The 27,503-nt window shown below is 41.4% G+C and overlaps 1 protein-coding gene across 7 annotated transcripts in view; it reads left to right on the top strand.

The window, feature by feature from the left end:
* The window catches only part of ralgapa2 (Ral GTPase activating protein catalytic subunit alpha 2), a 66,105-nt gene that overhangs the window by 17,189 nt on the left and 21,413 nt on the right, over positions 1 to 27,503 (top strand). For 5 of the 7 annotated variants that reach the window (XM_049739376.2, XM_049739377.2, XM_049739381.2 and 2 more), the window contains exons 17-39: positions 358 to 504; positions 793 to 909; positions 1,001 to 1,083; positions 1,159 to 1,249; positions 1,349 to 1,522; positions 1,808 to 1,984; positions 2,510 to 2,703; positions 2,820 to 2,918; positions 3,614 to 3,769; positions 7,641 to 7,769; positions 8,161 to 8,289; positions 8,462 to 8,520; positions 8,662 to 8,770; positions 10,829 to 10,939; positions 11,095 to 11,163; positions 11,357 to 11,494; positions 13,969 to 14,146; positions 16,544 to 17,372; positions 18,003 to 18,074; positions 18,350 to 18,473; positions 18,557 to 18,712; positions 22,454 to 22,612; positions 24,083 to 24,210. In XM_049739376.2, coding sequence (XP_049595333.1) covers positions 358 to 504; positions 793 to 909; positions 1,001 to 1,083; positions 1,159 to 1,249; positions 1,349 to 1,522; positions 1,808 to 1,984; positions 2,510 to 2,703; positions 2,820 to 2,918; positions 3,614 to 3,769; positions 7,641 to 7,769; positions 8,161 to 8,289; positions 8,462 to 8,520; positions 8,662 to 8,770; positions 10,829 to 10,939; positions 11,095 to 11,163; positions 11,357 to 11,494; positions 13,969 to 14,146; positions 16,544 to 17,372; positions 18,003 to 18,074; positions 18,350 to 18,473; positions 18,557 to 18,712; positions 22,454 to 22,612; positions 24,083 to 24,210 — 3,628 coding nt within the window. The remainder of the gene's footprint in view (positions 1 to 357; positions 505 to 792; positions 910 to 1,000; positions 1,084 to 1,158; positions 1,250 to 1,348; positions 1,523 to 1,807; positions 1,985 to 2,509; positions 2,704 to 2,819; positions 2,919 to 3,613; positions 3,770 to 7,640; positions 7,770 to 8,160; positions 8,290 to 8,461; positions 8,521 to 8,661; positions 8,771 to 10,828; positions 10,940 to 11,094; positions 11,164 to 11,356; positions 11,495 to 13,968; positions 14,147 to 16,543; positions 17,373 to 18,002; positions 18,075 to 18,349; positions 18,474 to 18,556; positions 18,713 to 22,453; positions 22,613 to 24,082; positions 24,211 to 27,503) is intronic. The other 2 variants (XM_049739375.2, XM_049739374.2) reach the window with 2 other exon arrangements.

Below are 27,503 nucleotides of genomic sequence, written 5' to 3'. Positions count from 1 at the left end.
ATGCATTCATAGCAAATAGTGGCGAGCTGTGGCAGACACAATGCTTCTCCCACTGAAAAGGAGGAATTAAAGTGTATTGAAAGAGATAATAGCATTGTCCCAATTTCATCGCTCACATTGAAATTAGCCTTGAAGTGTCTTATCACTGACAATTGTCAAAAATTGGCAGTATTCAAATACAAACTCCAAATGACTTTGCGGGAACTTTAGAGCATTACAATCATGATCAAGGGGTCTTTAATAAACATATTCATCGTGTTAACCGTCCCCCCCCATGCTGTACTCTACTATTTTTAAATGTATTCTCTTTATTCCTTCCTGTTTTTCACAATCTGTTTTCTCTTTCGCTGATGGAAGCTAAACGAAGCCAGTCCATCAGCAACTGTGTTCACCTATGCGAGGCTTTGCCCACTGCTAAAAGCGTTCCTACGCTGCTCCACACTGTGAGCTCTTTCTTGCCTGGTATCTCTTCTGGTAACTCTGCTTGCTCTCACAGACTTTCAGGTAAAGTGCTTTTGGAGAGGTGAATGTGCTGTATCTGTGTGCTTGCGGCCTCCGCCCTTCCTATATCATTCACCTGTCGTCCCATCACCAACTGTCTTCTGTGCCTGGTGCAGAGGGTTTTCCATAAACTCCCCTGTTGGGGAAAATCATGGACTTGTGTCTCCATTACCGCTGCATGTGTGCATGCATGCAAGTTTGCTCGTTATTGTCACATTTCTGGATTTGTATACATATTGATTGAACGTGTGATCATTGCCTCATATTGTGTTCTTTTGCCCTTTTGAGCAGATGTAGAGGAATGTCAGCTGTCAGAATGTGGGGAAGAATTAGGAGGAGGAGAGAGCCCGCTCCCACGTAGTAGCAGCACCTCAGACATTACACAACAACTTTCGGACACATTACAAGGTACAGTGCTGTGAAAAAGTATTTATTTCACTATGACAGCACAAGTAGATACAAATCTTTGTCTCAATTTATCTCACACCTGACTCTCCAGCCCAGAAGAGAGAGCCCTCGCCTACTTCCTGTGGTTCTGATAGCGGAACATCCGAGAGACGAGAGGGCAATGAATTGCCAGTTGTGAGAAACCTATTTGTAAATTTGGTCTAGAAGCAGACTGAATGATAAATTGTTGATATTTTCTTCTGCTTGTAGATCCTGATCCGGCATAGCAGCAGTCCAGCTGAGACAGAAAATATAGCTGAGGGGTACCATCACTACACAAGGGCAAAGCTCAGGGAGAAAAGTTAGTCTTTCCTTATCTGATGTATAAATTAATACTTAAATACTAAATTCTCATTACGTTCTATTTTCTGTACAACATCCCGTTATCTTCCTTTCCCAGGTGAAAGTATTAGCAGCGAGACGTCAAATGGCTACTTGAATGAAGCCGAGGTCACCTGGCAGGTTTTTGACGAGGAAGCTGACAATCAGTCCACCCAGTCAGCCCACATGGACGTGACCTCTGACCCGCAGAGCCGGGGGAGTCTGCTGCTGAGTCACCATGAGGCTCTAGCAGGTGACAAATCACATACCGTGTGCAAGCTCATCCACATTCATGAATTTAGGACTCGTTAGGAAGGTGGATCTAGTACAATAGGTTTTCCCCTTCCTTATAAATATTTAGGTGAGTATTTTTGTAGCATGAATGGATGACAAAGTAAAGACGGTCAGTGAGACGCCTCCCTGACCCTTCCACACGTACGCACTGTTGTGACTTTTTGTTTGTTTGTGATCATCATGACGTTGTTGTCATTCTTCTCCCCTCCCCAAACCCATTTTTATTCCTGTCCCTTGTTCATAGGTCCTGAGTGTACTCTGTCTCCCCACTCTTCACCCTCACCCCAACACCACAACCACTACCACTATCCTCAGAACCCCCCCGCCTCCCCAGCCCTCGTGGTGCACACCGAGTGCCCGCAGGATTGCCCCCTGGACGACAGCATTCATCAGTCTGTCTTACATATGCCACACCACTTGGGTACTGCTCCATAGCTGCTACTCATGCGTGCCGATTTTTAGGCACAATCTTGACTTACACATATTTATTTATTTGCACATTTGTTGCTTCACTGGATTTCAACTATGAATCTCTCTATAAATTTAAACTACCCAGCAATTTTCTGTTTCCCGCCATCTAATCACTCTCTCTTTGTCATTGCTCTTTTGCCCACTAAATGGCGCTGTCTTCCTACAAATCCACAATTTGGCTGTTGCATGTGACCATGTATGTTTTCCATAAGTATTGATAGAGCTCTTCTGAGGACAAGGATTTAATCAACTAGTGGCATGATAATCCTTCAATTACAAATTTGTACAAATGTACTAGATTGCAAATTGCTTCTATAAATGTCATCAAGCACTTATTGATTAAATTCTACGTCTCATTGAAAAGCATTTTGAATCATTCTGTGACGGTCACGGCAACAAATCTGGTTGCTAACGAAATGAAGTTATTCATCAAATCCAAACTTTCATGTTTCCGCTCTGCTTTTCAACCATGCAGACAGCAGCGAGTGTCTGACTGATGATGTCAGCATAATTGCGGGTGGGACCCTGACGGGCTGGCATGCTGATTCAGCCTTTGTCCTATGGAGGAGAATTTTGGGTATCCTTGGAGATGTCAACAACATCAGATGCCCCAAAATCCATGCCAAAGTGTTTTCTCATCTTTATGAACTGTGGCAAAAACTTGCTAAGGTAAATCCCCCAAAAATTCATATCATTCAAAATACCAAACTTCATCACAAACCACCATTTCCTCCAAAAATGACTTTGGTCGTTTTAACTGCTCGCTGTTATATTTGTGCTTCCAGATTCGAGATAATCTTGGTATCAGTGTGGACAACCAGTCTTCTCCTCCCCAACCTGTATTCATTCCTCCCCTTCGTATGCTCGCCTCCTGGCTCTTCAGGGTACCAACAACACGTAACCTCTGACAACAGCATTTAACATTACTCCTAATGGAAAAAAATATGCATCACTCTGTTTTGAGTTTATAGAACAAATTCACCAGCAGTGCAATTGAATGCCGTCCGATACGATAATAGTACTTCAATAAATTGTTGGTACCCTTGGATAGTGCATTTTTGAAAAAGCACAGTTTTATCCTTGAACAAATGAGGCAAAATTTCTGGAGCAAAATGTGCTGCTTAGTATCAGGAAGCTCAAGTTCAATCGCAGGTCCTGGTTTTGTTTTTTAGTTGAATAGTAACCCAGAAGAAACTGATAAAAACCCAAAATGGCGACGAACAAAGCTGTCGTCTTTTAAAGAATTAAGGCTATCAAATTTTGTCCAGGCCCGCAATAATCCCTTTTGATTTGAACTAAATTTTCATTTGTTCATTTTCTGCAAATTTGTGTTCACGACTTTTGGTCACCAACAATTTTGTCCGCATGTAGTCATTCTAATTTTTATAAAGGCACATTATTTGATACAGCTCTTGCACTGTATTTACCTATCTCTATTTTACAATTTTGTAATTTGACAAAGACTGGAAATTGTCAGCTATGGTAAATTCAAATAAGAAAAAAAAAATTACGCAAGTGTGAAAAGTATAAGCGATTTGACTGGTGCATATTTTTCTTAATACACTTTTCTTGCCCACAGGCCACCATGCTACCAGCAGAATACAAAGCCGGCAAACTGCAGGCCTATAAATTGATCTGTGAGATGATGACCAGACACCAGGATGTCCTCCCAAACGCTGACTTCCTGGTGCACCTCTACTATGTCATGCACAAAGGCTTCACAAGCAATGATCAGGTATGACCAGCAGGTAGCACCACTGTAACAGCGTTTCATTTCATTTTCAAGCTTGACTGCACCATTAAATCCCAAAAGATCTTTTTGTATCATTTCTGGAAAACATTAGTCAACATTTACCAATAATGCCAAATTGACACTAACTAATCATTATATTTCGGAAATTGTAATTTTCTATGGACTGTACACGCTGAACAAAATATAAATGGAAAAGCTGCACTTGTTTTTTGATCATTATCTGAACTCAAAGTTTTAAGCTTAGTGTGCCAACTGCACTCTTCCTCAAAACCTGCGAGGTTATGTGGTGTGATAAAACTACAATAGAGCTTATTGAATATAATTGTATTGTGGACAACTTAAGACAGACCTGTGCAATATTTTGTCACGTCTAATCACCGTCTTGTGAGATGTACAAATTATTTTAGCACTTAATTACATATTTTGTTTGAGCTTTTGTGTTCATTGGAAAAGTCTTAATTATTTGAGTACAGCTCATGAAAAATAGGAGAAAAACAACGCTGAAGGCGGCATTTGTATTTTTTTATTCAGAGTAGCATAAAAATGGTAACTGTGTTAGTCTTTTTCCATCCAGCATCAGTTTCTGACCTCACACATTTCCACAATCACACCCTTGCAGTGTGACCAATTAAACCTGCAAAGTGGGTCTATATTGTTCATTCCATTTCAGCCCCTGTTAGCGTTAACGGCCAGGTGTCGTAGTACCTTTTCCACATTGTCTACTGAAGATGAATTTAGGGAGGATGCAGATACTTGCACAGTGTCTTCTCTTTTAATATGTAAAATAATTGCCTGCCCACCAGCTGTGTTAAAGAATTCTGCCGTGTTTTGGCATCTTCCGGTCTTCCTTTAGTCGCACCCTTCATCATATTTAAATCTGGCCTAGCTCCACTCCCTCCAGACGATGCAGAGTGGAGATGAATGAAGCCCCCACCACGCCCCCCCCCCCCCCCCCCCAAACAAAGAACGGGATAAAAGTGTGGATAGGGGGTATTTGGGATACAAATATGTGTGTGCGTGTGTCGTTGCCCTTCTGGCTGGGTTTCTATTGCACCTTGGCAGTGCGACAAGCTTATTAGAATGTTTTCAATATCGTTCAATAATGTTTTGAGCCCCTGCCGCGTATTCGTGATTAATTAAGGATTGACGTCTGTCGCGCTCCGTTAGACTGACAAGTCGGCCGGAGGCCCAGAGTGGGCTGGCCTTGGTGTGTGTGTGCGCGTGGTGGTGGTGGGGGGGTGTTGTCTGTGAAGGAGCGGGAGGACAGCCAGGGGATCGTAGTGTAGAGTGGAGCAATGAGGGGGGCACGCTGAGGAACAAGGCAACATTCTCCCGCTTTTGTTACAGCTCTGTATAATGCGTCAGGGGGCCAGTGCCAGGCTGGCCACCGAGGCATGCTCAAATTGGCCAGAGAAAAGAGTCCTCACACCACACAATAGAGGACAGCCGCACGCCTGCTTAACATAAGAAAGTGGCTCTTACTCAACCCCTCCTCCTCTCTCTCCCCGCTCTTCTAAGCCACCCTTCCCCACCCAAAAAGAGCGAAAAAAAAAGAGTACATTTTGATGTCCATATAAATTATATATACTTTTTGGAGTCATCTGATCCGTGCATTTGTTCTAGATGGCTTTTAAAATAACAGCCTGAAATGACTTAAGGTCATGCTGGCTTATTTAGATCATTCAAGATATCATTTATTTAATATAGGCTGTTGTCTTTTTTAGGTTTTGCACAGACAAAAGCCACATGATGACATAATCTGTTGTAAAACACTCCGGAGATGATTGGGGAAGAATCCCAGTCCAAGTCATCACCATTAAATTCAGTTAAGCTTAGAGTAAAATGACAGTTCCCTTGAAGGGATTGTCCCTTCAACTGACAAGAGGCACAAGGTCATGGCCATTGTCCTTATAGTTTGTCCTACTCTGCTCTCATAAAGACAGGACATGCCATGACAGCGGTAATCCATCCAGGAGGTCAACTTTCCGCTCTGCAGCATGTTAGGTAATAAAAGTAGCTGCTCCCCAACTTGGTTCAGGCACATATGACACTTGAACGTTCCATTCCTTTTTTTTAATCAATTTATTTATTCAACGAAACCCAAAAATATCCATGTTTAGTGCATAAGACAAATAATTGTGTTTATGGGTGACGGAATGGCAAAGTGCACCCTGTCACCCCAGAAGCCGGCAGGTGGACAGGGTGTGCTGTTTTGGAAATGAGGTCAAATGAAAAGGTCTGAGGTGGCTCCATTCAGAGGTACATTAAAATGCTGCCTTTGTTGATACGTGGGACCATTTCTGCCGAGCAACACAGACCTCAGATCCATGTCAATACACTCCTCAAATTTAGCTACCAGGAAACACTTTGCATTCTCCATTTGTGTCCTCCTTTTAAAATGCTCATTTCGAGCAATCAAGCAACAGTTTGTTGCTCACTAATTACCTCTGACTGCACTGCACATTATGTTTCAGAGGTCAATTACCAACAAAATGAGGGTAAAATGGACCCTCAAGCTCTCCCCGCCAATTTTCTACATGCAGTATGTCCTGTTGGATCCACTTCCTGCATATTACCTTTGTGTTTATTCTTGTTCTTTTCACTTCAGCTCTACTTTGTATTTGTCAGTAGTACGGCAATCCAAGAGAGTGGGGAAAAATATTTTTTTTTTTTTTTTTTTTTTTTGTGTTTGCTGAGTTGCCCTGTTGGTTTAGGTAGAAACAAGCTGATGTTTGAACTGTGGGGATTTGCACAGGTTTATAGCCAAGAAGGCAGGTGTTTTGAGGCTGGACCTTGCTTTTGTAAACACACACACGCATGGGTGAGTAGAAGATAAGAGAGAGCGATGCATACTCATACGTAGTAGATGTCTTGACCACCATCATATTTCAATATAGAAACATGTCATATATTGCTGTTGCATGTTTGGTCTTAATCCAACTGCCAGTGAGTTGCAGCTAGCTCATAAAAATAAATACCATGTCTACAGCTTTAATTACTGGTTTAATTACTGGTGAACATAAATGCGATTCAAAAAGGTTATGATCTTTTGTTTCCTTATTTTCCTCTCTGGCGATCCAGCTGTCTCTCTTTTTCCGCTGTCTGTTTTTGTCAACCTTTTTTTTTTTTTTGTTGCTAATTTGGTATCCCGTCGAGTGCCTTGCCTCAACACACTTAAAATGCTTACCTGTTCTTGGGGGAGGGGGGTAAGCATCACGTCTTGGACATTGTGGCCCATTTATTGTCCTAGTAACCCTCCAACCAAAAGTCTGTGTCCACCTAAAATGCATAAAGGTTCTTTAATTGCAATTCTGCACCCTTGTTTTTCTAGTTCGTTTTGCAAAGTTGGGATATAAAGCAAAATGAAAAGAAAACTGAACATAAAAACAGTCCGGGCCCCAGTAAGCATACCCCTATTCCACCTTTTTTGGAATGTATTGAAGGCATAAAAAAATAAATGTTATCAGGTTGAACATTTGATCAAAAATCTTCATTTTTGAAGCACTAAGACTTTAAAAAATAAATAAATAAATAAATAAAAAATGCAGTGAAAGTGTTCAATGTTCAAACCTGGATGTCTACAGTATATCAAAGTGGCAAAAATACAAAGGCAGAAGTGGCAGGGGATGCCTTTGGGACTTTGGTGAGGACCGAGCCAGTATGAATCTTGAATCAATCAAGCCATTTTACCACAATATTCAAGTATTCAATTTAATATCGTTTGAAAAGGATTTGCATATCATTGCTGTTATTTTTACTCAATGTCCCAATTTGCACCTAGTATAAATTAATTCAGTTGTTGCTACTTGCAGATATCATACTAAAAGTTAACAATGTATTTTTTTGTCACCAGGATACTTTGAACACCATTATCCGTTCCTGCTCGCCAAGATTTTTCTTCCTGGGCCTGCCGGGCTTCACAATGCTGATCGGCGATTTCATCACTGCAGCTGCCCGCGTCCTCAGTTGTAACTCTTCCGAGGTACATCTAAGGATTCAGCGTGCCTCCATCTTCTTCAACACCAAGCAGAACATTTGATTCATCATTTTTGTAGCCAAACAAGTACTTTATCATCATACCTTGCTACTTCAGGGTATCCTTTTATTAGGGTCACAATTGCAAACAATGTTATGGTGGATCAATACACACTCAAATCCACTGATTGATTGAAAGAGATTAGTCTGTCAAATTACATCACATATTTCTAACCGACCCATACATTTCTTTTTGCAATATTTATATATGGACATAATATATTAACTTTATATATTAATAATACTTGTGTTTATTGATTTTTAAATGTAGTAATTTAAATTAATTACATGACTTAGTATTAAATTTGTGTGATTTGCATATTTTCTCCATACGCTAGGCTCCCAGGATGGAAGCTCAAACGATTCTTGGCTCATTAGTGTGTTTCCCAAACCTATACGTCCACATTCCAGTCCTGCGGAGTGTAGCTGGCTCTGATGACATTCAAGTCGGAAATGAGGACATCAAGGTAAATCGCTCAGTGGGTAAAGGAGAAATTACTATTTCGGGTATTTTTCATTACTGTAAAGGCTTTAAAACCGTGGCGGACTTCAATCCCAAGAAGCACATATTCACCTATGGAGTCTGTGTGAGCGGAAGGACCACGCTATAATCTGATAATGTATGTTTTTGCACTTCAGGATTATCTTGTCAATATCCTGCTTGAGGCTGCAACAAAAGAACACTGTGAAGAGGCCAGGTATGTAATTACATTACATGGATGAAATAAATTCAGGATTTCCTTTACCATACACGTGTATGAAATCCAAAGATATTTGTGTAAAGCCATTTTTCCTCAATAAAACGTTTTTACTTTTATAACTTTTTTTTTGCATTCCAGGTGTATTGCTGTGTGCAGCCTCGGCTTGTGGGTTTGTGAGGAACTGATGCAAACAAACATCCATGATCAGGTGAAAGATGCCATCAATGTCCTGGGAGTAACACTAAAGGTCCGTGGCCAACTTATTATCTATCTATAAAGCAGAGCTGTAGTTTATGTGTTGCATATCATCCCTGTATTTTCACTCTGTATGGACAAAAGTATTGGACATGAAAATAGAGAGAATATGCAAATAGTCTCTCTCCTGTTTGTATATTATATTATATTATATTATATTATATTATATTATATTATATTATATTATATTATATAAATGTGTTATAGTTTGTCATTACATCTCAGCAAAATTTTCACTGCCTTAATTTTTTTGTACAGTCACTCCTTATTCTTTGAAACTAGTCAATGTCTTTGTCAGCGCGTCCCTCTTTTGACAAAGCCATGCTTCATCTGTGGAAAGGGGACAAAACAATAATCAGTTAATAGTTGGATTCAATGAAAATATCCAATTATCCTGTGTCTCTAATGGCTTCTGTCTGTAAATGAATGGACCACGCATTTTACACGGTACGTCGCTTGGATCCGAGCTCAATGATTAGCTTTGTCAAAAATAATCAGTAAACTAATTTTTCTGGTGGCTATTTTGTAACAGTCCTCCCTTTCTTTTGATCGAAGAGATCCAGAAATCCAGTTGAGGTTCTTTCTTTCTTCATGCAGAGGGACATTTTTGGTGGCATCATTTTGAGACTGCTCCCTGTTTCTGTAGATGTTGGCCAATTTAAGCAGCTACATCTCCCAGCTTCCTGCTCAAGCAACCCCCCCCCCCCCTCCCCCCCCATACACACACACACACACGCACGCACACCCCACCCTTCGTTCTCTAATGGAGCAGTAATCACTCCCCTGTACAACTTGACATACAAGACTCCGCCAGCCCCAAAATAGCGGGTGTAGGCTGGGTAGAGTGTGTTGTAAAGGGGGGAGGGGGCTGAAGAGTGGCACTGAGTCTCTTTTCTAAAAGCAGGTGCTGAACTCTCAGGGCCTCTTTTTGTGTTTGGCCATTTCTGCACTTCATTGCATTATCTACCCTTGCTACATGTTGAGAGGCATTCAGCTGGAAGAAATGGGAGGGATTCTATTTCTGAATAAAGAATTTGAAATCACAGGAAAAATGAGTCTTGGATGAGTCTAGAGAAAATGAAGCATGGGTACAATTGGAAATGAGTTTAACCTTCGTGTTTTTTAAAATGTGGGAAAACATGAGCTTGCACAGAAATTTGTTTTTGTTAGTACAGGTGTATGCGAAAGTTTCTTATTGTGACAGGTGATTATTATGGGTAATATAACTATTTTGCAACAGTTGCTACTCATCCCCGCACATTGAGCTATTTAGCAAAAGGACTCCGTGTGATATGAACTACGCGAACCTGTATCACGTTCTGAGGCTCTTTATAAAATATGTTGTACCGTATCACCTTTTTTAATCCATAAAAAGATAGTGTCAGTCAAGGAAGATGTAGGTTTATTGTGTTAGGGCATTAGTGTCAAATTCAAGGCCCGGGGGCCAGATACGGCCCGCCGCATCATTTTATGTGTCCCCCGAAGACAAATTGTGCATCAACTTCATCTGTCAATACTAAAGTTACAAATTGTCTTCACTTTTAAAAAATACAGATATTGCTAGCAATTTTTGTTACCATTGATCTTTTCACAATATTTAAACAGCTTTTACTAGTCTCTGGTTTCAAACTTCAGTTTGTTGACGGTCATAATGGCCCTCCAAAGGAAACTGACTACGATGCGGCACGCGACAAAAATGATTTTGACACTCCTGCCTTAGGGGCATGTGGTGGGCGACTGTATCCTGCTCACCTATAACCCCAAAAAGTTTTTTTGCCTGTGTGAAAACATTTGTGCGCATTTAATTGGCTATTATTTGCCACATGGTGCAACTGCGATTCAAATTTTGAAAACCAGTGGCTGAGACTCAGCAACCCGTGAAATCGTGTGGCAGAACCAATTGTGGCCTTTTGGAACTAAATAAAAGTTGCAGCACCAGCCAAACTATAAGTGTGACTTATAGTCTGAGAAATATGATATGTAACAACATGTCATGTTATAAGAATATTTGTCTTACCTTTATTCATAATGTTTTTATTTATCTGTGCAGTTTGGCAACAAAGCTGTGGCTCAGGTGGCCTGTGACGTTTTTCATCTGCTGATCTCTCATTGGGAGCCTCTCCAAAATGTGGAACCGACTCTACCTAAGAAAATCATTGAGGTAACATTCACATCCACCCACCGATCTGCTGTTGTTTTGTGTTTGTATGCGGTAACATGTACATTTCTTGTACTGTTGGGAAAATATGAAATGTTTGATTCTTTTTCTCCTTACCTATGAGTCTTGTTTTTCCTTCATGCTTTGTCCCTTTGCAGATATTTGTGGCCACAACAGCCTTTTTGTTGCCGAGCGCTGAGCACTCAACAGTGGAAGCAGACAAAAAGGTACATGTCGGAAAGGAAATTACTGAGATCTGAAGGACCTTGATCTATCGTGGTGGAATGGTGCATTTATGGAGGAATGTTGTCACTCATTCCATTTGTTTGCTTATGTTTCCCACACTACTCTTTTTGTTTTTTGTCTTTGCATTGTGTTATTGTGTACATTTGTTCAATATAGTATTTCAAATTTCCTCAGTTGGTGGTGTCCCTACTGCTTTGTCTTTTGGACTGGTGTATGGCTGTTCCACTGAGTCTGCTTTTGGAACCTATCACCACGTCTTTGCTGGAGGACAACACATCCCACAAAGCCCCCCTACTGGACTACATCTACAGGGTGGGTAATGTCACTGTCATCTTGGTGCCAGGAAAGCGCATAGCGATTTTTTTGATTTTTTTATTGACGTAATGTTTATTAAAGCTAATACAACGGCTTCAACTCTGACCACACTGACCTTCACTCATTTAACGTTACAGCGACATATTGCGGAGGCAGTTGGCATAGCTGAAGTACGTGTTTATTCATTGTGAACCGATACCAATTTTTTCTACAAAAACATCCACTATCCTCCTCCTATTAATGATATCAAAAGGGGATGATTTTTATTCAATTTCATTTTATTCATCCCTCTGATCCTTTTTTTTTTTTTAACCCTCCTGACCCTGAGGAGCTTTAGGCCTGAATGAATGACATATTATTCATTCCCTCCTGTCTGGGCAGATGCGGTCAACGGCAGATCTTTGTAAAGATGTCAGCACTGATAAGAAATGGTCCAATTATTCAAACGGGACCCTTTGTCCATTTGATAAGCTCGGGCCATAAACGCTTGTCCTGCTGATTTGAATGGAATATGTCTTAATATGCGAGCGACTGCAGCTGCTATAAAAGCAAAGACAATTAGGCATGATTGGTTGTCTATCTGAAGACAAACAAGGCCCCTCTAGGTTTCATAGGAAATAATATAATGTGTGACAATAATAATGCAATATCCAGTCTGAAATCTGGAGATTTCCATGCTGATTATTCCACAAGACCGTCCATTTTGTTGTATTACTGGCCAGAATGCATTGCTGTCAAGGTAGTGGACTGCCCCTTATTGACCTTGCTTTAATTACAAATCTCAATAGAAAAACATTTCTTTCTTTTCACTTTTGAAATCAACTGGTCAAATATCAATGCAATTACATAGGAACGAAAATGGCTGTCTTGCTTTTCATCCTGGCACAGAACGTACTTGCGATGCCTAATCGAATGCAGATCCATTGCAAAAGCAACATCGCACTAGACCTCTTTGGCCTACTGTTGTTGTGCTCAAGCTTCTCCATCTGCTCTCCGTTCCTGCCTCAGCAGCCAGCTGCATCACCCCTCTGTGCGGGCTTGTTAGGTTTACATCTGTCTTTGTGAAGACCAATTTAAATTTGAACCTGTGTGTGTAAGGGCGAACTGTAGTGATAAATATGCAAATGTGTGTACGACATACAATCAACGGGGATGGTTATTTTACGACAGGAACATAGTGGAAGGTTAGGGTACGTTAAAGGAGCTATCTTCAGTATACAAATCAAATTAATGTCCTTCCAAATTGTTGTGCGATGTACATGTGCCCCCCCCCCTGGCCCCCCTTAACTACAGTGTGCTCATTTGTCTGTTACCCTCCAAGATCTGTTGCTATGCAAAGTGTAGTCACTTAGTTGTCAAGCACAGCCGTGCCCCCCCCCCCCCTTTCTTTCTCTCCATCTCTCCACAGAGGGAAGCTCTTTGGGGGCTTTGGTGTAGCAGCTGTTTGGTTCAGGTCTTTTCACCATCAAGCTGCCAATCCCTCCCCCGTGTCCTCAAAGGTCTGCTTGGGAGATTCATCCATGTACTGTCTACATTACCACACACTATACTGTTTCAGATGACGGGCCCAGCCTGCCTTCTCAATGCGTCCGTCTCTCCACCAAGTGCGAGCGCATGTGTGCACTGAAAGGGATTAGCCTTTACATGGCTTTACCCCAAGTTGCTCTACTGTGACCAAGCGGGGCCCCTCATTTACTTAAATCAGACATATGATCTAACCCCTTACATCCAATGGCATTATACAAATTACAGGTATGTGGAGGATGCGTGTTTGCGGTGGGAGTTAAACACGCAAAAAAAAAAAGTCTTAATTAAATCAAACAGCATAAACCTGTCCAATGGCTGTAATCGACTGCCCCAGTGCGCCTTATCTGCTGCTGCCAAGGGATGCTCTGCCATCTGTTATGTAGATCGATACATTCTCACAATAGAGAAGAGATGGATTTTGAAGCAATAAAAACACTCCTTTTTTTTCTCCCCCTCTCCTCTTCCATCGCCATGGTGTAAATGGATGTATTGTATTTCTCTTCCAGCTGGTTATGTGTTAATTGTGAGTTTGTGAAAATTTCCATTACAGTAATTCCTACTTCAGCGGGTTTATGATTAAAGTATTCTTTGGATGTTGCTGTTAAATTTTCTTCACCCAAAAACAAAAAAAATGTGTCAGCTTTATTATAGCTGTTAGTGTTCACTCATGGATTTTATAAGCGTCAAATGGGTTGTCAGAGTATTGCGCTCGCCGAGTACTCTTCGTACTTCCCTAAATCATAAAACCTGAAACAGACCTGTAGGATTGTCACTGCACCGCATCTTGGCCAGACGCTATCATATCTAATCAGGCAGCGTCTTTGCACAACGCTGATGCAATTTTGCCATCAAAGCGCCTCTCACTGACGGAAAGAGTAATACATAGCCAGGCAGGCACTCAATATCTGATCAAGTGTTATCCCCTTTCTTGTTTTTCCCCTTAGGTGCTGCACTGTTGTGTGTCAGGCTCTACCCTCCACACCCAACAGAGCCACTACCTCCTCAGCCTGGCAGACTTGTCCGCTGATTACGATCTCATGTTGGGACAGGTGAAGAGTTTTGAGCCACCACCTTCCCAGACGACCACTACCGACTTCCGCAGCTTGCTCACCGTTGCAGAGGGTAAAGACGCATGACATTCACAACAAATTTACTGGGGTCTCTTTTACAGGAGATAGTCTGCATGTTTCACCATTAAAACAGGTGTTAAGTGACTTTCTTTTATGGTTTTGTCCGTCAAATTACTTAAAAAAATAGCACTCTACTTCCACCTATTACATTCTGGTTAAAATTGCAGTTGTTTTAGTTTTTTGTTTCATGCAAATTAGCCACTCGCCCCACTGCTGTTTTTTAAGGTGCCAAAGGGACTTGTTACCATGACGATAGGGGCAGAGCTAGGGTGTTGCAACTAGGCGAGCCAGATGAAATTTTTTTATTCAAAAATTCAAAATTAATTCATGAAGGCAGAATTAAAAGACCATGCCACTGAATTACACATCTTTAATTGCTGTACTGATTCATGTCTGAAGTACATGCAGAAAATACAGCATCGAGACCATTTTAACCAGTCACAACAATTTAGCGGAAGACACTTTACCGTAAAGTAAAGTATTAGAGGTGCTGTGATGAGGTTTAAGCTTTTCTTTTTTTTAAGTGCTAGTTTACTTAAAGAACTGAAAGAAAAAAAAAGCTGAAGCTTCCGTAGTGGGAATTCCCCAACAGACTGGTCATCACACTTCTCATGTTGCTGTCTCCAAGCGCTGCTTTGCAGTAATTAGTACATCGAAATTATTTTTTGTCATTTTCTTAGTTTAAAGTGACCCTAAAGCTTGGGCATCTTTTTAATTTTTGAGTATTGCTCCAGTCAGACACCTGTTGCTGACTGACCGGCCAAACATTGGTTTCAGGTGTCGCGAATATGTTTTTTAAATGATTAATTATAGTTTCACTTGGCCAGATTTTCTGATTTTTTTTTTTCCCCCCTAGCTCTATTGTTTTTTATTGGCCGTGTTGTATGTACAAACGTCCAATAGTGTGCAATAGTCCAAGGCCGACACTAGCTTCATTATTTTAAAAAGCTCTATACTTTCATGCAACACATCAGAAAAGCAAATATAGAGGCACACAATTTAAAGTAATAATAATAATCTTTGCTTTAAATTTTGGACCTGGATAAAGGTGTTTGTATAGAAAATTATTTTTGCCATCGCAATAGAATCAATGGAACTTTTTCAGAATCATAATGTTTCATATCAAAAAGGCACTGTGTTTTTTTTCTCCCACTTTTGGTCAGTTCAGCCTTAGTGGAGCTCTCTAGTTAAATGGGTGGCAATATGGTGATTGATTATCTAATTACTACTATCTAGAATGAATCAAATTGTAGCCTTAGACTTTAAGCATTTTATTAGCAGCCTCTTCAGCGCATTGCCTTAATGTAAGAGTTCACTACATTGTCCCAAATATCTTAAAAGGAGTTCTCTGAAAGAATTAATTCTTGTAGCCCATCCATTTGGAGCTGCTCTATTAAATGTCAATATCCTATTAAAAATATAAAAGAGGAAATGCAACTATCAGGGAATGCAACATTCACATTAGTGCTCATTCTCAAGAAGACCCATTACAGGGTTTAGCTAAAAATGTCACATTTTTCCTATTTTGGTGACCTTGTGATTCCATTAGGCAATGTATTCTCCTCCCCGCCTCGCTCTCATGTCCTCAACTTCTAAAAAGTCCCTTTGAGTCCAAATCCATGCAATATTTGCACTGAAACAATGTGAGAATTTGTGTCTGCCTCAGAATTTACAGCTCACCTTTTCTTTGTGGCCCACAGCTGCAGAGTCTTAGTGGAAATAACAAAACACTATCAAAAGGGCAAACCAAAGAGTGCCGGCCTAGTTATATTCATGCCCCCACCTCATATTGATCAAGTCACATCAAAGCTCCAGCGTATCTCTAATGTAGCTTGGCCTGCTTTCTAAAGAGCTTTTTCCACTTTGATGGGGGGGATGATGGTATTGATAGCACTGTCACAATGCAAGAGTGCATCTTCTTGTTTTTCCCTACATCAGCGCATAATGAAGCCCAGCATGCTTTTCACTTGAGCGTAAAAAGCCCATGCATTTACACAAATGCAATTCATCGAGTAGGCTCCCATTCAGTAGCCTGTGAAGATGGAGATTCTCATTAGCGTGCGGCCAGTCTAAACACTTGTCCATTATAAGAAGACTCAATGGGCTTTTCACAGTTGTCTCGTATGATTAGATGCTACCTACTTAGAGTCGTGCTAGCTAAGCTATTGTGAGCATTGAATAAAATACTTTTACTAGTAATCATAATTGAGATGTTGCTGTGTGTTAAGAGATGACAGAGATAGTAAGTAGCATGTCTGCACAGGCAAGGCTTTGAAAAAAAGTCAGCGCTGCATTTATGATAAATGATAGCCTAGCTAGGTATTCGCCCATAGGTATTTTTGTGATTATTTCAGGTTTATTCATCATATCGCCCTTATTCCTTTGCCAGAAAAGCGGCGTCGGAGCATGGAGCTGATTCCCCTGACAGCACGGATGGTCATGACTCACCTGGTGAATCATTTGGGCCATCATCCATTGAAAGGAGGCCCGGCCCTCCTGCATAGCCTCGTGAGCGAAAATCACGACAATCCGTATGTGGAATCTTCCGAGCTGTCCTCCGAGGTCTTCAAAAGCCCCAATCTTCAGCTCTTTGTTTTCAACGATACCACACTAGTGTCCTACCTGCAGATCCCCGCAGAGGGCCCCACTGTGGGGCAACCCACCCACCCGTCCTCACAGGTGCGCATCATTGTCCGTGACATTTCAGGGAAATATTCGTGGGATGGGACGATCCTGTTCTCGACCAACCAGGAAGAGTGCGAAGATATCGGCGTTTTTGAGTCAGTCGATCACACGCCGGCACCCACCGCAGCACATAGCAAACCTTTGTCCAGTTCTCCAACAAGAGGACCGTCCAAGTATCATTTCTCTGTCTCTGATTCTCACCCTGACTCCTGCGACGTGGAAGAAGTAGATTATCTCAACAAACTTTTAGAGGAGCTCAGCCTGAGCAGCTCAGAATGCCTCCCCAAATCGCAAGTCCAGTTAAATCAGCCGGCCTCCTCACCCTTGGGCATGAATCTTGAACAAGAAAGTGCCATCCTCAGCGCAATTCTTCGTCAGACTCGGCAGGAGGAGGAGCAAGTCAGAAGGTGGGATGCTGATGTGAGCTTCCGGGCTTCCTGTCAGAGGGAATCATCCCACCAGGAGCCCAAGGCACCTTTTTATTACTGTCGGCTACTACTCAATGACCTTGGCATGAACTCCTGGGAGCGACGGTATGCTATGTGACAATTATTCTCTAACATGAACGTAGAAAGTGATAAGTGACTAATCAGTTTTCTCTATAACAGCTTAGAAATAAAAACATTTAACTGAAGTATTAGGCTATCCATATCATATTTGCATTTATGACATCGTCCTAATATCCTGCAAATAATTCAGCTGTTAGCTTGTGACTCTTAAGAGAGCAATTTTTAAAAAGCACCAGAGCGCTTTAATCTTCCCTCCACAGGGTAAATGTGCCCAGCTGTTTACACAACGGTCTACCTTGCACTGCCGCATCTTTATAGTGCCACCCCCAAATTAAAAACTTGCACCTCTTAATAGTGACAGCGTAACATGCACACAGCTTGTGGGAGATTGCCGTGTGCACCTGTGGCCTCTTGCATTAATCCGAAAAAGCGGGAGGTTGCAAGGTGCTTTCTCGTATACCAAAAGGACCTGAATCAGATTTTTTTTTTTTATAAGAGAACATATCTACAGCCAAGTCATTAAATTGTTTTAATTAAATTTCAGAAAGTGATTTTCTGCTAAATTCAGACCCATTTCAACACTGTTAATTAATATTATTAATTAAAACGAGTTAACATGCTTGAACAATTTTATTTATTTTTTGGTCCATCCAGGAAAAGTTTCCATTTGCTGAAGAAGAACTCCAAACTCTTAAGAGAACTAAAGAACTTGGATTCCCGACAATGGTAATGTATTTGTTGTCTGTAATTGACTTTCCCTCCTTACCTCTTCAGAAAACCACATTTGTCAGTGAAACTGCTGCTATAACTGTATACATTTGGCTCCATGCGTGCCATGATAAAATTGTGTTGGCATCTTTTTTTTTCCCCAAAACTGTTTATTTTCCAATTTGCACCAGCCCCTCCCATTAACTGCAAAGTAAAGTAAACAAGTTATTTGGTGTCATGAATTGTTTGCGAACAATAAATGAATGCTAACTACTTTATTTGTTGTTCTTAAGTCGGGAGACCCACAAGATCGCTGTGTTCTACATTGGTGAAGGTCAAGAGGACAAGTGCTCCATCATGTCAAACGGTGCCGGCAGCCAAGCTTATGAAGACTTTGTTTCTGGGCTCGGATGGGAGGTGCTTCATAAAAGTCTTAACACTCAAAGTTGTGGAATACTGTGGTTATGCAACATGATATATATGTTAAATATGTTCCTCAGGTGGATCTGGCCACACATTGCGGCTTTATGGGCGGCCTCCAGAGGAATGGCAGCACAGGACTAACAGCTCCCTACTATGCTAACTCCACTGTAGAAGCCATCTTCCATGTCTCTACGCGTATGCCATCTGATTCTGATGACTGCCTCACCAAAAAGGTGCCTTACGTCTATAATGATGACCGTCAGTCGTAATTGCACGTTGAAATTCAGGTCCTCAAATTACGAACACAATGCGTTTCCGAGAGGCTGTCGGTAAGTCGAGTTGTTTGTAAATTGAGACATAAAATTTTGTTTTACATTACATTGAAATACAGTGATCCCTCCCTACTTCGCGTTTCGTTTATCGTGGCTTCACTACATCGCGGATTTTTTTTCCAAATTAGAAAAACAGTATAAAATCAAAATACCGTAATTTCCGGACTATAAGCCGCACCGGACTATAAACCGCACCAGCTAAAATTCAGGGATATTTTAGTTTTTTTCTTACATAAGCCGCACCGGACTATAAGCCGCACGTGCACATGAGTTTTTTACAAAGAAAGACAGTACACAGAAAGCCATAAAAATCCATAAATACGCCGCGCCGCCATTTAAGCCTCAGGGTTCAAAGTAACCTTCTGAATAAAATGCATTAAAAGTTCACATTCATTACAACTTGTTTTTGGTGAGCAAAATGTCAGAAGAATTGAATGTAAATGCTGATTGATTGGGTTTTAATACAATGCAGATGGTCCAAACAGCGCCACTGCTTTGTGTCATCTCCTAGTCACATGGCATAGTAAGAGAAAGGGTTTAGAGCCCTTTGACGCAGGTCACGTAGCGTGCATTCCTACTAAAGCTCATAATAGTCACAAGCAACACAGCCAGAATAAGCAGCAGCCATAGTAGTGTTTCAAAACAGTATTTTTGTTGTTGTTTTTTTCTCCAAGATACCGCACAACAGTGGTCTACAGCCTTTTTACGAGTGTATAAAAGTGATCAGGTCATCACAAAAATCACGAAAAAAAATCTTATATAAGCCGCACCTGACTATAAGCCGCAGGGTTCAAAATTTTGGAAAAAAGTTGCGGCTTATAGTCCGGAAAGTACGGTAAACCTTATAAATTGAGGAAACATGTGTCTAACCTTTAGGACAATGTAGTATTGCGCCAAATGTTCGTTTACATTCCTTTAGAAGTTCGTTTTTGCGTGTTAGCACGATCGCGAATTAGCACGATCGCGAATTAGCACGATCGCGAATTAGCATCTTTCCGCTAACTCGTTAGCCTGCCCAGCACTTCTTGTTGGTGACCTTACTTCGCGGATTTCACTTATCGCGGGTGGTTTTTGGAACCAATTATCCGCGATAAACGAGGAATTACTGTACATTTAAAATATATATACTGGCATATGAGCAATTAAATTGTACACAGTATGTACTGTTTATCCATAAATTGACTTTAGAAAAATTACAAACCCCAAAAGTTCTAAAGAAAAAAAAATAAATAGCTATCTCGGTGCTTGGTGTTAAGCTGTGATCAGGAGGTGTGACTCCAGAGTGTGACCATTGATTAGTGAACCCGGCAAGCAGACATGACGAGGAGAGATTGGCGGGCTCACAAGTGAATAGGGGTGCATTTGCCGCTGTGGTAATGACTACAATTCTGCTATTCACTGCCCCCCTCCTCCCTGTGTGCTGTGACCAGGGCCTGGATTCAGCCATTATCTCTCCCCGCTAGAGCAGGCGCCGGACGGATGCCGGCAGGACCCTTTTATCCAATTCCTGCTGCCTCCACAGGAGCGATCAATTGGGTTCTGCCATAAGATTCAAGACTGTAGTACGCAAGGAACAGTTAGCGCGACGAAATGAGCGGCAAAGGCCCCTGCCTATGCTGCCAATCTTCTCATACGATGCCATGCTGAGAAGGGAAATTAATCAGGCCGCCCCGATATCCAACTCCAGTCCTCCAGTGACCATGGGTCACCAATAACCACCTACAAATTCCACACCCATACTGGAACATGTGCCTCTGGACTGCAAAAAATAATGATGATCTAGTTTATGACAAAATAGGGAAATGACAATATCTCAATATTCATTTTGCAAAAGGAAATGCTGTAATTGTTTAGACTCATCTTACCCAAATGGCCACACCAGGCACACGCTGGAAAGACAATGGTTGGCTTGGTGCACACTCAAATGCTTCCAAAGAGTGTGGGGGCAGTAGGAAGTGAAGAATTGAAATTACAAATGGGCTTTATCGCTGTTTGAGTGGAATGTTTTCCATGTGAATTTACGAATAACACTTTTGTCCAGCAGTCTTCCACTTCAACCGTCTGTGTGCGTCGAGCCCCATTTTGTATTCGTCTGCGGGTAGAAAAGGATGAGGGAGGTCAAAGTAAATAGCCAAATCAAACAGAAAAAATGGGGGAAAGAACAAATTCCTCAATCCAATTGTGTGTTGTTGCACAGTGCAGGCTGCAGCGGTAGCAGCTGGCCTCCGTAATGTGGTTATAGAAGCAACTTGCAGAGTTGGGGTCAGACAGTGAACAAGTGTGTGTATGTGTGAAGAAGACGGAGATAGCCAAAGCTCTTTTCACTCTCCCCAAGGCACCGCAGGTTAAATAGGCCACCAAAGCTGTTTTTATGAGTAGCCTCGAGTCTTCTGAGGTCCTCCCGTCTGCTGTATCCATCGTGTTGAGGGTGCGAGGTCAAAGACAGCTAATTGGATAGCAGCCTTAGACTTGACATTCCTTTTTTTTTTTTTTTTTTAAACGAAAGAATAAGTCACACATTATTAGGACGTTCTTAACAAAGAAGGTGCTAGAGCCAGATGTTTGGAGCGTAAGCATCCTCATTAAACTTGTGATTCATCTTATCCCAACGCTAATATCTTAACCCAAATTAACATCCCAGTGTTAATTGTTAGCACCAAATACATATTCAACATTTCTGTGAAATTGTCCCAGTGACTGACCTGGTTTGTACCTGCCACTCCTTGGATCGCCCGACTGAACCGGTGAACAGTAATCAGCATGCCGTGCGTTTGTTTAAGACCACGGAATTAGCATAATTAAGGGCTTATAATAGAATGCGCTAATTGCATTTTTGGTGGCGAGGGCATGTTTTCCAATGGCTCATTAGGCCCACAGTACATTGGCAGATGTTTTCAAGCAAACAGTGTGTTAATTTTCGCCGTCTGTGATACCCCATAAACACAAGAGTTATTGGACTATCTAGACTTGTTGGAAAATATAATGTAGCTGTGTTGATTCAACTTTGGATGAAGCTGTTTACCTATTTCAAAGCAGCGTCAGTCAATTTCCTGTTCTTTAAGTGTACACTCTTGTCCTGCCTGCTTTCATTTATTTTTGTGAATAGAGTGGAAATGGGAGGCAATTTAATCTCTGATGGGGAACTTAATTGGATTTGAATTATTGGGTTTAAAATGCTCAATTTTGTGCATTTTTGCTTTTCATTTTGACTACATGTTGAAAACACTATAAAAGGGTGAAACCTGAGCCCAGACTATTTAATTTATTGTTTTCAAAGTTTGTAGTTTAACGATAAACATACTTGTTGTTGCACCTGCTGCATTATGTATTTTCTCGAGTATAATAAAAATGCTTTCAGCATTAAAAAAAAAAAAAAAAACATATCCACAGACATATAAAATGCTTGAATACAATCTGATGAAGCATCAAAACAAAGGTCCACTGCACTGTCATAAATATAAAATACAGACTACTCTCACCACTACATTTCTGTCCACTATGATGACCACTAATATTGTTTGGATAAACTCAACAGCTTGCCGTAATCCTCCATTTTTTTGTGTGTGTGTTCTTGTCACTGTGGGAAGACATTCACATGCAGTTGCCAGACTCTTGATTAGTCTGATTTTGTGTGTTTGGCAGCTTCGTCACCTCGGAAATGACGAGGTGCACATAGTGTGGTCGGAGCACACCAGGGATTATCGGCGGGGCATCATTCCAACTGACTTTGGAGACGTGCTGATTGTCATTTACCCAATGGAGAACCACATGTATTTCATTCAAATCATGAAGAAACCACAGGTGAGAAACTGTTTAACAGTTTGCTGTAATACACACGTTGTTCACATGGAAATAATACATCTAAATAAATCTACAAACAGTAATCAGGGCCCGACCAATCACGGCTCATCCTATGAATGTCACGTGACGTGATGTCATTTTCAGTCCACAGTAAGTGGCAAAGTGCAATTTTAAAGGCCATAATTGTAAACGGAAAATAATTAAGTTATCAAATTCATTATAAACAAAATATTTACTTTTTACTGCTGAAAATTGCAAAATTCAAAGTGTATCTTTTTGTTTTTGACATTTCTTGTGTACACTTCCTGTTGAGTGCCGAAGTCACTTTTCTATGTAGAGCTCATGAAACCTAGATCAAGCAATATAATAATTCATTTCCATTCTAAACATATTATTAATTGTTCATTTAGTCACCTTTAAAATTGATGTTTTAAATTCATCAACAATATATCTGGATTTCATGTCATACCTTGAAAGGGACCATAAGAAAATATTTCCCGCTTCATTCACTGATCATTCATATTTTTTCCGATCAAAGGTCGTACGAGCTCTAGCGGAAGGAGCGGAAAGCCTTTATTTGTTGTTGATTGATCTTTCATTATTAGCGAAAGAAACTTCACAATGTAATTGTCCTGACGCTTTTGGAGGAAGTGCCTTTGTTGTTCTCTTTTTCAATGCCGAGTCAGGTTACCTCATGGAATATTTGAGTAAAAATTTTACACAGTAATAATTCTGTCAAATAGTGCGAAAAACGTGCATTTTTTGTACTATCTTGCTGTGATATTACAGACCTTGTTGTGTGCTAACAACATTTTTGATTGCATGATTTTACTGTAAAATAATAGTTAAATGCTTTAAAATTCAAGGATGCTGTTTTTATACCGATTCTTATTATGATATTACAAGGGGAACTCAATTACAACAGATGACTGTTATTGTAAAATATCAGCTGTCACAGTACACAGTTGTGTGGCAAACGAGTTAATCATATTTAAATCCCTTTGTTATATAATTTGACTTGCTATTGTACTCCTTAAATCACCAAGTTGAAGACAGCAGGACCTTTAGAAGGGACTTTGACATTCCCGTCAACTTCCAGGTCAATGACCATTGGGCCTCAGTGATTAAGGGCCCGCATGAACAGACGCGTGTGCCCACACACTCGCGCGCGGCGGCTAAAATGCTTATTGTCGCTTTGTATTTGTTGTTTAGCTCAATATGGGGGCATTGTTAGGTATTGATTGTCATTTTAATTTCATTTACCATACGTTGATTCTCATTCAATATGTGCGGCTGTCATGCGTAGTTAGGTAACATCCACTTAAGTGTTGAAGCCTCTCGCCTAAAACAGATGGAAAAACGGTCGGAGTATATGATTTTTAATCAGCCTTATTTTTGAAGCTGCACTGTCAGAGGATTGATTAAATTAACGTTGCATGTTAAAATACCTCATGTTGCTATTTTCCTCAGGTTCCCTTCTTTGGGCCTTTATTTAATGGCGCCATCATCAATGGGAAGCTGCTGCCAAGCTTAGTGCGGGCCACTTGCATCAATGCCAGCAGAGCTGTCAAATCCCGGCTGACTCTCTACCAGAGTTTGTATCCTTTTTTTCAGTCCTTCCGATTTGTTTTTCCACCATCACAATAAAGGGATGGTTGCATCAGATTAAATTATAATGTTAGGCATCATTTATTTTAATCATTATCAAAGCCTGTTTTGGTTTTTCAAACCTGTCAAAGTAGATTTTGGTGATATTATTATTATTATTTTTTTTATGGCTGCTTGATTTATATATAACACCAAAGCGATTATATGTTCAATGACACCGGCGTCCCATTTGAGCAAATTTACCGAGACATGTGGCTCGCTTGTCACGTCAGCCAATGTACACAGCTGAGTGCCGACATGGATCTTTATTGGCTGGTTGATTTGCATACAGCTATTAAGCAGGGGACCGTTGCACAGCCTTGAGCAGCATGTGATTGTATGGACCTGTTTGTCGCACAGATGATGTGTCATCATCTATTACTACCATTTTATGGAGCACAAGTAGGGCCACATCAACAAATGTTCTCTCACACATGCACGGGCCAGCTCACTCTCATCCTTCCATCCTGACAGTGTGCCGTTAAGAGCCTGACTCCAGCTGTAGTTGTCAGTTGGTTTAAAGGCAATGTAATCACCAATGGAGACAAATTAGCATGTGAATGCCAGCAGCACTGGATTGGGACGGGAGATTGGAAGTGGTGGGGGGGGAGTGTAAAAGGGTCGGGATGGCCCCTGGAGGGGGAAACCTGATCTCTCATAACACCCTGCTCCTTCTCCGACAGCATGTACAGCACTGGCTCACCGCAGCCCCTCTGGCGGTTGCTATAGAAACCTCCCGCCATGTCGTTTGGGGTAAAAGGGGTAGAATGTAGTATTTTGATATTGTGGAGTGAATTTTTCATTGTAGATCATGTGTGGCTTTGCAGTCGAATGTGTAAGTATGTATCTGCTGTTGCACATCGGTTGGTGCCCACCATGTTTCTATCAGCCCGTGTCTTTGTATCCCCGGGGGCGTCTTGAGTGACAGATGTCTGTTACCCGACGCCAAGAGAATTAGCCCTGTGTGTCTCTCAGCAGCGCCAGGAGGAGGAGCCAACTGCAATCTGCTTTTCTTCGTAAGCCTCGGGGGGAGTGCCGGGACAGGACAGAGGCCTTTCCGGGCCACAAAAGTCTTACCTGGCATTCCTTAGCAGAGAAGCAGATAGCACGACGTCGTGATCTATGAGCGACGATAAGCCTCTGGAGTTGTGGTGCCGATAGGCTGCCAGGCATGGCGCTGTCCAAGAGACGTGCCGAATAAACGTGCCAGGCACGCCAAGCGCACTGCCAGTATCTGCTTGTCCTTCTGCTGTTTGTCTGAGGAGAAAGGGACGTAATGAATGACTGCTTTGGTTTGGTGATGTCAAAACCTTTCGTGTCAGGTGCGCTTTTTTTTTTTTTCTTTTCATAAGCCTTTCGTTTGCAGTTTCAGTTTACCGGCTTTTGGCTCTTTCCTGCCCTAGTGTGCATTTTTCGATCTTCTTTGGAAATGCTTCTCTTTTATCTTTTCCCGTTCGAACAATAGTCCAAGCCTTTTCCGGCGAAATCCTCATCCTTAGTTTACCCCGACACAATGCTTTAACACTCCACAGTCTGCTCTCTGGCTGTGAGGCCACTCTCCAAGGTAATTAGTTGAATATTTCTTCAAAGAGAAGCTATATGACCCCCGTGTGTCTTGATAAAAGGCCAGTATGACGCTGTGGCCCCCCCTCTTCCACACAGTATCAAGGCTGGAGAGGACTCCAACAGTCTGCTGCAACACTCCCAGGATCTCTCAGTCTAATAGGATTTGATATAGAAAATGACCACCGGCAACATTTTTCTGAAAATACAGACACAGATAGGCCATGTGAGGGTTTTCAAATACTCATTCCCCCTGAACCCTCCCCTTACACACTGCACTCAATTTCTCCTCATCACATCTTCTGTCATCTATTATCTTTGAGATATGTGGAATCTCAACTAGTTTTTTTGTCCTGTGTTCAATGTCTGTTTTAATTTCCATCATTGATGTCTGTCAGGATGCAATCGCAGACATCATATAACAAGTCTCTCGCAGACAACTCGTAATGTATCATCTATTATTTAGATGGCTGATGGAAAATGCAGCTGGTCTGGCTTTTGGGTTCGTTGGTGTTTGATGTCCGTCTCGTCCCGTTCGTCCCTTGCTTTTTGAATGCTTATGACCGCAAGATGTTTGCTTTTATTAGACCACATCAGCAATCGAGTGTAAGTGACTTTCAAGGAGGGGCATGACATTTTTTTTTCAAAGTATTATCTTGAACGAGATGGCACGTTTGATTGCATCACCTTAACTGCCACATACTGTCACTGGAGAATCATGTCTTCATGCAGCAGCTCAGGTTCATTTCTCTCTTTGACAAGCACTCTCCATCACTCAGTGTGATATTATTAAGGGTAAAAATGTATGTGTGTGTTGGGGTGACGCCAAGTTTCTAATAGGTGAGACAGTACAGAGCCGACCGACCTTGATTCAGAGACGTAGCCTCGCTATTGGACACAATCAATAGTTTTTGCACACTGTCCCCCCCCCTCATTCTCTGATGTGACACACACAAACGCACACAGGCACAGAACCATCTCCAGGCAGCGATCAATAGCCATAATCTGTTTCTGCCCTTCGCCAGTCATGCGAGGCTGGCTTTTTGGTGTGTCTCTCTTGTTGTGAGTTTGTGTGTGTGGTTGTAAGATTAGGGTCAGGTTGGGTCTTTTCAGTGGAAACCAGAAAGCGGCTGAAGTCTGCCATGATCCTTCACAGGCCCCACACGAGCACATAATGCCCCGAAAAGATGTAAATTATATCAGTAGATGTGTAGTGACAATATGACCTTGCTGTGCAGCCCCCCCGACCCCCAACGTCATTACAATTATTACAATCAACGTCATTGACGCTGACATATTCTCACACTCCTCCCGAGAAAACTCTTTGTCCCATTCTGTCCTTCTCTGATGCATGCATGACTACTACAAGCTTTTTTTCTTTTGTTTACTGCCAAGATTCCTCACCTAGCACAGATGAAAGTGGGTTGTATGCCTGATAGGGTGTCATGAATAGGATCTGTCATGTTAGTGTTGTCTCACATGAATTATTAAGCACCGTTGATCGGTCTAATTTGCCAGCTGTTGTGCCATAACTGTATGCAGTCTCATGGATAATACAAGGCAATTTATATCGCTGAGGAGTACGCAGTCAGATGCCAAGTGTGAGTCCATTATATGCCAGGCCTACTCAATGTTCTCAATTGATGTGTGTATAACAAGTGAACTTCCTGTTTATTCAAAA

The sequence above is a fragment of the Syngnathus scovelli genome, chromosome 14 (genome assembly GCF_024217435.2).
Source record: "Syngnathus scovelli strain Florida chromosome 14, RoL_Ssco_1.2, whole genome shotgun sequence".
Classification (NCBI taxonomy): Eukaryota; Metazoa; Chordata; class Actinopteri; order Syngnathiformes; family Syngnathidae; genus Syngnathus; species Syngnathus scovelli.
This window is presented reverse-complemented; position numbering and strand designations above follow the sequence as displayed.